This window comes from Corapipo altera, unplaced genomic scaffold (genome assembly GCF_003945725.1).
Source record: "Corapipo altera isolate COAL_440 unplaced genomic scaffold, ASM394572v1 107b, whole genome shotgun sequence".
Taxonomy (NCBI): Eukaryota; Metazoa; Chordata; class Aves; order Passeriformes; family Pipridae; genus Corapipo; species Corapipo altera.
In genome coordinates, this window is record NW_020884951.1 from 1,661,368 (window position 1) to 1,673,783 (window position 12,416).

The window sequence follows — 12,416 nt, forward strand, 5'->3', positions numbered from 1 at the left end:
TTATCTGAACCAGACAGGAGGTACCAGGGAAGGACAAACACCCCCCTGAAGGAGCTCCACGGATGGAACAAATCAGCACCCCATCACAGCCTCATAAACATCCAAATAATGAAGCAGGGTTTCTTCTGGAACAATCCAGATCCCAACTGGAAGGGCTAGAGAAGAGGTCAGGAGGCAAATGGAGGTTGCAGATGGGTCAGAACACACTGAGCACCGTGAACCCTGTGAGCCAGGACAATTCCTCATCCCAGTCAGCATGCAATTGGACTTGTACCTCTCCCAGCAAGTTAATCGCTTTTTATATTTAACATCCAACTGGGACAGCAACATAGCAGAGGTCAGTGAGGAATTTTGGACTCCAGCAGTTCACAGAATCATGGAATGGTTTGGGTGGGAAGGGACCTTAAAGACCATCCAGTTCCACCCTCTGCCAGGGGCAAGGACACCTTCCACTACACCAGGTTCCTCTGAGCCCTGTCCAACCTGGCCTTGCACACTCTCAGGGATGGGGCAGCCACAGCTTTGTATGGGAATTTGTGCAAGTGCTGTCACAGAGCTGGAACCAGCACCTAAACATCACTCTGGGATTTAAGGTACAAGACCTTATACAGATCCCTGTTATCATAAGCCTGGGAATAACACGTGGATAAGGCTCTGTAAATAAACTGCAGCCTTAATTTTATCACAGTAGTAACAAATACTGACAGCAACGTCCCAGGAAAGGGATGAAGATCGTCCCCAAGGACTCAGACATCATCAGAATCCCCCCCTTTCTCCCGCTCAGGGGGAAATCACAGGGAAGTTCTGGGGGAGATCAGTCAGAGCGAGCACTCTGTGGTGAGCCTTCCTTTTGGGAGCGTCTCCCGCGCTCCAGGATCCAGGAAATGTTCTGTATTTACTGCGTGCTCATCACCATGGTTTCACAGCACAATGAGGCTCTATCGCCCTGCATCCATCTGCGTTTCTGGGAATGCCGGGGCTCTGGGAATTGCACGGGGCCGACACAAAGGCACTGATTGTTCTGGAGGCAGAGGGACGAACCTGCCCTTTCCACAGGAGAGGAAGCCGGCAGGAAAAGTCGCTATTGTGATCTGGATATCAAAAAAATAAGGAGGAAAAAAAAAGTCCCATTGCATGGTGGGCGCTGCCGGGTTGGGAAGGGGGATGGCTGGGACATGGCACCTGCAGGATCGGGGCAGTCCAGCAGGAGCCAGGCACCTCCAGCCAGGCTCAGGAATCAACTACCTGCTAAACCATCCAAAAACCATCCTAAAAGCCATGCTGGCATCAGCTAGCTGCTAAACCACACAAAAAACATACAAAAATTAACCTAAAACCACCCTTAAACCATCCTAAAATCACCTTAAAACCACCATAAAAAGCAAGGCTCTGGCATCAGCTACCTGCTATCCAAAAAGCATCCCAAGACCACCCAAAGATCATCCTGAAACCATCCAAAACCCGCCCTAAAACCACCAAGTGACTCCTAAGAGGGTGAAACTCTGGACCCAGGTAGGTGGTGCCTCACTTCCAAAGCTCCAGGTAAAAGCAGGGATTGGGAGGAGCTTCTCCTCCCCCAGAATTTATTTTTCCTTTCAACCAAAAGCCTTTTGCAGCACTGAAGCCCTCGAGTTCTCCTCCAGGACTTTCCTCAGCAGGAAGAACTGCCAAAGTAGTAGGAACCAAATTGTTGTCAGCTTAAGGACAGCCATCTGCTCAGCCTCTTCCCAGCTGCCCTGCTCCGAATCAAAGCCTGGATAACAATCCCTCATGTTTCTCACCAAGCTCAGTACGAAAAAATCTAGGAAGGGGGAAAAAAAAACCCCCAAACCAACAACCCCAAACCCAAAAAGCAAAAAACACAGAAACCAGGAAAGCAGCCCGGCAGGGATCTAACTGGGAACAGAGATGAAAGTAGGAGAAAAAGAAACTATTTTTTTTATTTAAAACAATGTTTTTTAAAGAGTCCTATTGACATCTGCTTTGTAAATGCTCTGTCATTATTTATAACCTCAAGAGCACGGAATTGTCTCTGTAGTTACAACCATGCTACTCCCAGATTTTGGCTTTGTTAGCAAAGAGCCAGCAGCATTTTTACTGACACTCTGGGAATTGAGATCTAACATTTCATACCCAGTTTATTTAAAAGTGGACTAATTTAACATTCTTGATGGTTCCTTTTAGCACAACTGTTGCTAATTAGCAGCTCCGGAATGATTTGTTCATCTGGGAGCAACAGCGGTTCCACAGCAGCATAAATACACCAGGGCAAAAGGGAAGGAGGGGGAGAGGGGAAAACGAAGGAGAGGCGTTGGAGAGAGTCAGGTTTTAGGGAACTAAGGGGAATTACGTGACAGGTGGAGTTGGCAACACAGAGGAGAAAAAATATAGTAAAAATAAAGAGTAAAAGGGATAATCCTGGTCCTTGAGGAGCAGGAAAAACTCATGGCAGTTTTTAAAGTTGAGCAAATGTTGAGTTTGATGCCAAGGACAGGAAAGTGGCTTAAAGATGATGATCCCAGGACTGGGACAGGCATCAGCCCCCAGCGATGCCCCACCGTCCCCCAAGGCTGGACAGACAGACGGACAGTGGGGTGGGAGCCAGGCCGGCACCTCGGCCAGGACATGACCTCGGCTGCTCTAACTGGCTCCAGGGCACCGTGTGTGGGGGACACAAACCAAAATGAAGCAAACACCATCATAAAACATGTCAGGCGGGTCAGAGGGCTGAAACCAGAGTCCTCGAAGGAGGAGCCCCTGGAATACCGGAGTCATGTCTGGGAGTGACAGGATCCAACCCATGGCTTTGCACTGTCTCACACAATTTTTCTTGGGTTTTTTAACAAAGAGGCACCAAAGCAGCTTTGCTGCTCGTGGCCTCCCACGTTCCATCCCTGTGGCTCTGTGCTCTGGGTACAGCCATCACCCTCCTCTGCCCATATGGAACCAGTTCTGCCCTGTCCCAAACCCTCCTTTTTCACAGCAGAAGACTTGAAAGCAAATTCTCCTACAGAAAAAGCTTTTAGGAGAGAAACCAGGTTATTTCTGATGTTCATAAATCATCAAAGGCAGCCTGTTGTGGGTACCAAGATGAGCAGGACTGGAAGAGCCGGGAAGGGGATGGAGCAGCCTCCCTCCAACCATGGCTTACAAGCTTGGATCACTTTGGTCTTTCACTGCACGTGTGAAAGGACTTGAAAGTTCATAAAATTAATTCCAGACAAATATTAGCGAGGCCTCAAGTGGAAAGCACATCTCCTTCCTTCTGGGAATTTATAGTTCATCCACTTTTATCTTCTGGAGGCTCTTTGGAGATCAAAGATTTGATCGACTTTCCCTTTGCAAAACTCACGGAGAAAACGGTGTTATCAGTGCAGTGACATGACTTTATTTATTAGTGTAATGATTCATTGCCCTGCTCCAACACCAAGATTCCTTCACGTAGGTCTAAAACAAACAGCACAAGTTCCCCAAGGACAGGCTCTGCTTGTTTATTGATTTCACGGTTGTTGCAAGGTCACTCCCTGCCCTGACAGCTCTCACTTGTTAACTGCAGCTCTACCCAATAAAACCACCACAGACAAACACGAGGCAACCAGTCACCAAAGCCATGAGGAACATGACCTGTCCCTTTGGCAGTTTTCCCATCTCTAGCAGCTATGGGGTCAAAATCCCTAATTTACAAAAAGACACAGATAAGAATCCCAGAATCACTGAGGTTGGAAAAGCCTTCCAAGATCATCAAATCCAGCCTGTGCCCAACCTCCCCCTTGTCCCCCAGCCCAGAGCACTGAGTGCCATGGCCAGGCCTTCCTTGGACACCTCCAGGGGTGGGGACTCCACCACCTCCCTGGGCAGCCCTTCCAATGCCTGACAGCCCTTGCCATGAGGAAATTCATCCTGATGTCCAACCTGACCCTCCCCTGGCACAGCTGGAGGCCGTTCCCTCCCCTCCTGTCCCTTGTTCCCTGGGAGCAGAGCCCGACCCCCCCCGGCTCCCCCCTCCTGTCAGGGGGTTGCAGAGCCAGAAGGTCCCCCCTGAGCCTCCTTTGCTCCAGGCTGAGCCTCCCCAGCTCCCTCAGCTGCTCCTGCTGCTCCAGCCCCTTCCCAGCTCCCTTCCCTTCCCTGGACTGGATAAGTGGTGGAAGTGCCTTGCATTTCTGGAGTGACTCAACTCTGAGCATCCAGAGAACGTAAAGGAAATCTGGGAAAGGAATGCCAGTCATAAGAGGACGACACATTTCCAAGCAAGCACAAGGATGATGAGCAAAGCCCTTGTTAGACACCGACTTTCAGCATCTCCATCTCCCCTGCAGCGTTTCTCTGCACATCTGGCAGTGCAGAGGCAGCCTGAGGGATGAGGCTGATTCCTCCCAACATCTGCCGGCAGCGCTCCATCGGCACCGCTCGCATCCAGTGGGAACTTGCTACCGACACAAGCGGCTGGTGAAGACACTGGGACAGATTTCTAGGAGCCGCTGGAAAAGGACCTGGATCCTGCCTGAGCCATGTGAGCACCAGAGCGACACCGGCCCCGGAGATGATGGACCACACGGAGCTGGAATCACTCAGGGAGTCTGTACCAAATGCATCATACTTGTCAGCGTTCCGGGGAAGAGGAATCCAGGGAGTTTCACCAAGCTCTTTCTTGGAGCAGAGCCACAGGGAAATGCTTTTCCACTGTGAAATCGTGAAGGTTTCAGGGGAGATGGGAAACTCGTGGAGCTGGACAGGAAAACTAACAACAGCCAAGAGGATTATAACATAGTCAGGCCTCGGGCTTAGCAGGCACCAGCCACACACAGACCACTGCTGCAGCATTCCCTTCCCCACTGTCCCAGGCATCCAGTCCTTTCTCCTCTCCAAATAAAAGGGCACCTGTGCTTTCCTGCAGTTGGCAACCACGGGAGCTCTTCCAGGAGGAAATGCTCATGTCTTAGGGTTATGACAATCACAAAAATACAGGATGGGAAATTAAATCCCTCACACTGAAATCAGGTACGTTTCCACTCTTCTAATCCAACTCTGACTTCCCTTCACATGGGCTTTGAACCCACCTAAGACTCCACTGCATTGCAAAACCCCCTTAGAGCAGTTACCATTTCGTGATCCAGATGTTCCCAGCTGTTTGTTGGATTATGAATAGCTCCTTGATGACTTCAAGCAGAGACAGGTGTGCAGAACAACAAATAAAGGCATAAAAGTACAAATTACTGCCTAAAATGAGCACGCTGTCAGAGGAGTCAAGGATGGAATTCCTAAGCAGCATTAAATTCACACAAAATCACCTGACCTACAGTTGCAGAAATCAGAACTCCTGGAATTCCTCATCTGGAAGGGAACCAAAATCAGAGAGAAGCTGAGCAGGACTCACCGTCGGGACCTTCGCTGCCTTTACTCCTTTTATTCCGGCGGACACGTCTCCCTTCTTCTCCAACGTGCAGCTTCTCCTCGGGGTGAAAGAAGTTCAGCAAGGCCAGCTGGAAGAGAAAGGACAAGTCTAAGCGTTTTTGAAGGGCTGGTTTAGCTGAGAAGGGAGATTGGAGTCTGAACACCAAATCCATTCCATCAGGGATAGAGCAGGAGAGCCAAGGGAGATGTGAGGTGGCTGCTCAGGCATGCTCAGCTCATCCCAAGCAGCTGTGTCCCCTTGGAAGCAGTGTAAGATTTGGGAAAACTCAACTTGAGGGGTTTTAGCAGGGAGAATGCTTTCCCCAGGAATGGGAGGCTTCAGGACAGGGACATAAGGAGATATATACTGGAAATAATCAAACACACTAAAGGCCGACATGACCATTTCTAATTATTCTCTGCAAAACTGGCTCAGTCCTGGAGCTCTTTCACCAGCATTACTCACTGCCAGTAAGTTTTTCCTCTCTGAAGCTCTCTTCTGCAAGCCTTATTAGCTACTGAGATTCAAAGGTCTTCAGGGACCGTTAAATCCAACCCAATATGCCACATAAATTAACACTTTAAACCTAGAGCAACGACATTTATAACACAAGCTTTTCCAAGAGGCAAAACTTTTATGTAGTGACCTCTTATTCAGGAAAAAATTGCTGGTGCCTTTAAAACTCTTTCACAGGCTTTAAATCAACATCCCAACCCAGAAATTGTAATTTGGGCTAGGAAACCAGTCTCCCAGCTACCCCCGGGCACAGCAGCTCATCACCAGTGGCATTTTCCCCAGCTATTCCCACTTCATAAAATAAGGAATTCAAAGATTTATTAGGGACCAAACACCTTCTGTGTGTTACTGCATCCACCAGCAGCCAGGGCTGCTCCCACTAGGATGGAGTTTTCTTGATGCTGAATAAACCCAGTCACAGTTATTTAAGCTGTAAACGCACAGAAAACCCAAACACAGCCCAAGACAAGAACCAAGAGGCTTCAAAAAGCAGCCCCAAAGGTTATCAAGCACGTTATTGTTCTGAGAACAAAACCTGTGGCATCAAAAGCATCTTTGAAAGAGCAGAGGAGAATAAACACCTCCCGTGAATGGCTGGATAAGAGAGCAGCTCCTTAAGCTACAGCCCATAAAAGTCCCTATCAATGGGAATAATCACCGAAGGCCTCTTTGCTTTGACAAGCCCCGGGGCTCTCACCTCCCCTCTCCAGGCCATTCCCAAGTGACACATCTCTCCTTCCAACCTCAGAGCATCCCAGTCCTGCTTCATTCAGATTTCACACCTGCATCTTGCTTTACTCCAACAAGCTCCAGTGCAGACCCACTGACGGGATGTGTTTGGAAACCCTTTGGTTTGCCACAAAGAAACCCTCAGAGCGTTCCTCGGGTTCCCAGAGTGTTTCTGTTTCACTCTGTCCATGTGCAGGCAGGTCTGCACTGCCTGCAAAATTCCTGCTTTTCTGTCATTGCAATGATTCAGCCCTTGTGGCCGAAAGGGCCCCGGAACGCTGCGGGATGACCTGGGATCAGCTCCCAAATGCCTCACCACGTGCACCATCAGACTTTTAAACATCCCCAAAAAGCAACGATGAGAAAAACCCACCTGCCTAAGGAAGGACAATCGCAGGGTTGGATGGAGAACCAAAGGGTCTCTTACAGCAAGGGGTAACTGGTGAGTACAAGGGGCACAGCTCCCTGTGCCCACCTTCCCAAACCTCCCACACCCCACTGTGCTGCCCCAGGCACGGAGCACTGGAGCAGGAGGCTCCTGTGAGCACCACCAGCACCTTCCGCGACACAGCAGAGCAAGGGATGAGCAAAAAGTGAATTTTTCTTTAAGCCACTTATTTAACTCAAGTTGAAACATTGCAGAACTAATGGAAGGGACAAATTGCATTATAATTCGGGTTAAGATGTCAGTGAAATGCTGTTATTGCTTAGATGCCTTACTGGAGCTTTACCAAACACGATGAAATAGAGGCACTGAAAAGGAAGCAGTGGAGAACCAGCCCATTGGGATGTGCAGCCTCCTGCCCCCAAACCCTGTGGATCTGGCCAAGTGACACAAGAGCTGCTCCCAGCACAATGCCCAAAGCTGACACTTTTCATCCTGAGCAGATTTTGTAATGGTACAATCCCAGTGGTGTCAAAGCAAACAGGTTTCTCCCAGGAACAGGCTGTTCCTCCAGGCTGAACAACCTCCACTCTGCTGCTCTGCTCTCACCCAGGTTTTATTCTGATGTCACTCATCACTCAGAAAAACACTAAATATTGGCTAAAAGTAATCTGCCCACTAAACTCTGTGTTTCTAATAAGACTGAGTCAGAAAGAGAAATGACAGTGAGGAGTCAACGACTGAAACACACCTTTTACTTAGGAAATAAAACAATAAAGCCTGCACTTTTTATTGTGACCACACGAGCTGCTGCTTTGAGACAACTCGTGCAAACCCCTGTTTCCCTGAAGAAGTGACACACGATCAGCCTGGGGGAATACTTCCACAGGGCTTTTAATTATGCAAACAATGGCATTTAACCTCCAGTGCCTGGCTCAGAAGGGTTCAGAGGTCCAGGCAGGGAGGGAGGGAGTGCTCAGGATCACTGTGGGCATCAGGGACAGGGCAAAGGGTAAGGAAGCCCTTGCAGCCACCCCAGGAATGCCCCATTCAGCCCCGAGCTCCCGCACTGAGGAAGGTCAAGTCTCTCTCCCATGACTCAAGGGCTCCCTTGTTCAGGGGCTGCAGCTGTGGGAGATGGGGAGACACTGGGGCTGCTGGCACAGCCATGAAGGGCCTGTCTGTGTCCGGCTGGGAGCGCAGCCGGCACCACTCGGAAGGGCAGCGAGGATTTTTCCATTCATCACCCCCGGGATATTAATATTATATTGGAAAGAAATCCTTCCCTGGGAGGGTGGGGAGGCCCTGGCACAGGTTGCCCAGAGAAGCTGTGGCTGCCCCATCTCTGGAAGTGTCCAAGGCCAGGTTGGATGGGGCTTGGAGCAACCTGGGCTAGTGGAAGGTGTCCCTGCCCATGGCAGGGGGTGGAACTGGATGGGCTTTAGGATCCCTTACCACTCAAACCTCTGCATCACCCTGTGGATCATGGGGCACCCTGGCTGTGGCACCATCCCTCCTGGAAGGCCTAAAAGGAATTATTACCTCGTCCATGATTTCACTGAAACTCCCCATCCTCAAAGTCACAGAGAACCGATTCTCTCAGACTCTGCACTTCCAGAGCCAGAGTATTTTGGAGGAGCCCAGCACACACAACTTCTCTCTTGGGAGCAGGTATTTTCCCTGCATGGCTCTGCCACAGCGACAGAGAAGTCTGAACCACCCCCATTTCCCTCCTCCCCCAAATCAAAGCCCTCAAATTACCTTTAATTTTAGAAACACCGTGTAAAGCCATTACAACTCAGTCATTCTAATCAAGAGAATCACTATAGGATGCAAAAAGGTCAAAAAACCAAGAGAGGAAAAATCCCAGGGGGAAGCCAGACCTCAAAATAACCTGTGAAACAATAGCACAGGCAAGTCTCGCTGGGGGAATTGGTTCTACCTTGGTTTCTCTCACCAAAACAAAGGCAAACAAAGGCACACATAGAACAGAGCTGATTTTCCCTGCAGAAACTGTGCTGGAAACGTGGGACAAAGCTGCCCTGGGATGGATGTCAAGGGAGCACTGTGGGAACTCCCAAAATATTGGAGCCTGTGGTCACTCAGAAACTCATTTGTAAGGATGGACATCCCACAACCTACGCAAGAAGGAATAAAAAATTATTTATATAAACCCCCCATGTTTCTTTAAGTTACTGTAAAATAGAAAGCTTTTTTCAGGCCGTGAGCCCCAGATGTACCTCAGAGTTATGACTGGACACACAAACCACGAGCAGTAAGAAAACCAAGGCCTGAGTGCTGCAGTTACTCTCAAATTTGCATATTTTAGTGCATCACTCTACAAAGGCCTTAAATAATGCACATCCCTCAGAAACATTTTACAGGAATGAATCACAGGGTCACAGAATGGTTTGGGTGGGGAGGGACCTTGATGACCACCCAGTCCCACCCCCTGCCATGGGCAGGGACACCTTCCACTGGCCCAGGTTGCTCCAAGCCCCGTCCATCCTGGCCTTGGACACTTCCAGGGATGGGGCAGCCACAGCTTCTCTGGGAAACCTGTGCCAGGGCCTCCCCACCCTCACAGGGAAGGATTTCTTCACAATATCCCATCTAAATCTACCCCCCTTAAGCTCAAAGCCATTCCTCCTTGTCCTGTCACTGCAAGTCCTGGTCAAAAGCCTCTCAAAGAACCACGGGACACCAAGGAAATGTACTTCCAACAGTCAAACGGCTTGGAAATAAGAAAAGTGGAAAAATATAACCCACCCTATGCAATTATGCACAAAAGGTGAATTTTTTCCCTAGGCAAATCCAAGTTTTTAGGAAGAACAAATGTCACCTTCCTGCAGAACTGGGACAAACGCTCAAACCTGCAGATGCACAAGCCCTTCTTGTTGAAAAGTATGTTCTGGCAACGTCTTTCAGAATATCTTCATCACTAATAAAACCTCCTAAGATCCTCTGCATCCAGCAGCTTCCAATTCCTCCTAAGAAAACAAGTCCAGCCAGCTTTAGATCTCATCAAGAAACCCACACTCCGCTACAGCTCAGTGTCTTAAAGCACCCGAGGAAAAAAAACCATGAAATCATCCCCTTGCATGATTGTTTGGGGGTATTGTTAAAGTCAAATTCCCTTTTCGTTTGCAGTTGGGGAGATCATTAGTGTGAGGAGCCTGTCAGCCAGGCCAGGCTCTGCAGCTGCATTCTTTGCAAGCAGTACTGTTGTTTTTCTGGCGCTCTGAAGTTCAGCCATCGGAGGTTGTGGTTCAGAGCAGCAGCTACTTGAATATCAGCCCCATTGTCCTCCAGAAATTCGCCTCTGGTAACACGTGGTGCAAAAAAAAAAAAAAAAAAAAAAAAAAAATAAAGAAATTTTTTTTTTTGCAGACTAGAAAGAAGTACAGGGAGCAGCTTTGCTTTTATGAAAAGAAACCCCATTCAACATATTTTAAGTCTTGCTTTTGTCATCGTTCCCTGCTCCTCATAAAAATGCAAGGAGTGAAAGAGTAAACAATTCCCATTTCAACATGGCAAAACTTTGACACCATGTCTTGTCTGCAGGACAAGCCACAGCCCTGAGTGCAGAACTTGTGGAACGTGATAAATACCATGGGGGGAGGAGCATGGGGTGTGATGGAGAGAGCAGAGATTATTATACATTCTCCACTCCCCCACCTGCCTTCCCCAAAGCTGGTGTTCCCAGCCTGGCTGTCTGCACCCTTTCCACGGGTCTGGAGCAGGTTACACTCCATAACAAACCCCTCCACCAGCTTTTTTCTGCAGGAAGCCCAAGTATGATCCTCGATGTCAAGATGCCTGCAACTCTTCTGATCCCTATTGCTTCACCTCTCTCACCTCCACTCTCAACACCTGGCACATCCCTGGTCTGTCCAGCTGCTCACCCCAAAGCCCGAGGTCCCAGGGGCACAAATCATCAGCTTGGAGTCAGTGTGAACCCACCACAGCTCCCCCTCACTCCCACCTGCACACGAGGATCCTCTCTGAGGCTTTCAGACCCAACGGGGACCTCCAAAAGCTTTTTCTACCCAAAGCTATCCAATAATCCAGAGAACAGAAGCACCAGTGATGCTAAGGATCCTATCCAGGTGGGAAGTTTGGGTGGGAGGAGGGATTGGCCTATGGTTCTGTGTGGGAGCTGTAGCAGCAGAGCCACCTCTGTCCCAATACACATGAGGAACTTCACACGTGACAACCAAGGAGCCAGGTGAGTATTTGGTCACTAGAAAACAGAAATGACCCTGGTAGATGGTTCACCTCCTCGTAGGTGGAGGTGGACCAGGAATGCCATGGACCAGGGGCACTGCACCAGCTCCTGCCAGCAGGCAGGAACTCCTATCTTGGCACACCTACAGTCCTTAACACGCCACCAGCACTCCTAAGAAGAGAGTTGAAGGTGCTCTCAGCCTGCTGAGCATCTCTGTCCCTGGGCTGAAAAGTCCCTGGGTTGAAAAGCCCCTGCAAAAGGAACTGTGCAATCCCCGTTTGGAGAAGGCCAGGGAGTCACACGCCAGCTCTTCTAGGGACTGAGGTAACAACCCCTGGAGAACAATGAAAGAGTAGGGAGCCTATTTTCCTAAGCTTTTATTGGTGTTTTAACTTCACTGCCCAGGAAAGCCAGGTATTTTGCAGCACAGAACACTAAATCCAACTGGCAGCTATCAGTCCAAGCCTCATTCCAGTGGGACGAACACGGGGAATTCACTGTCACTGGAGGGTGAAACACAGCTTGTAAATTTCCCTTCAGAACAAAACCCTTCCCAAACCTTTCCTCTCTCTTCCTCCCTTTCACACACGTCACAGAGCTTTAAGTAGATCTACACTAGCAGTGCTCACCTCATGTACTGCAACTCCAATTCCAAATTTCCTCCTTTCCTGTAATCTAAACCTTCCCCATCTAAAACTTAGCTTTGTTCAAAAAGCAACACACCAAATATTTATATTCCCACCGCTGACCCAACTGAACACACCACTTGGTTTTTATGTTCTATCGACTCAGGGAACCTGGAGCAAAAGTAGATAAACCCTGGCAGGGCAGAAGCAGCAGGCAGGTGGATTTGCTCTTCATGAGAGAAAGGAAGAGTATAACTCTGGAGAAGGAAGGTTCTGGAATTCCTACAGCACAGGGAGAATAACTTATGGAACCCCGAGAAAAATAGTTGCCATCATAAATCTCCCTAGAAAATCCGTTTCAGTATAAAATGGAACCAGGTGCACAATCCAAATCCCTGGTTCCATGCACACCACAACTTCCACTGACGTAGCAGGGGCACCTAAACAGCTAAATCTGACACCAGACCAGCATCACCTCAAGCCTGGAAGACAGTGATTTGGTTTACAAGGATGTCTGTCCAAACAGTTGTCTCAAGACAC

The 12,416-nt window shown here is 49.0% G+C and overlaps 1 protein-coding gene across 3 annotated transcripts in view; it reads right to left on the minus strand.

Moving 5' to 3' along the window:
* The window catches only part of EDA (ectodysplasin A), a 65,398-nt gene that overhangs the window by 21,161 nt on the left and 31,821 nt on the right, over positions 1-12,416 (minus strand). For all 3 annotated transcript variants that reach the window (XM_027663259.1, XM_027663258.1, XM_027663257.1), the window contains exon 2: positions 5,375-5,480. In XM_027663259.1, the coding sequence (XP_027519060.1) occupies positions 5,375-5,480 (106 nt within the window). The remainder of the gene's footprint in view (positions 1-5,374; positions 5,481-12,416) is intronic.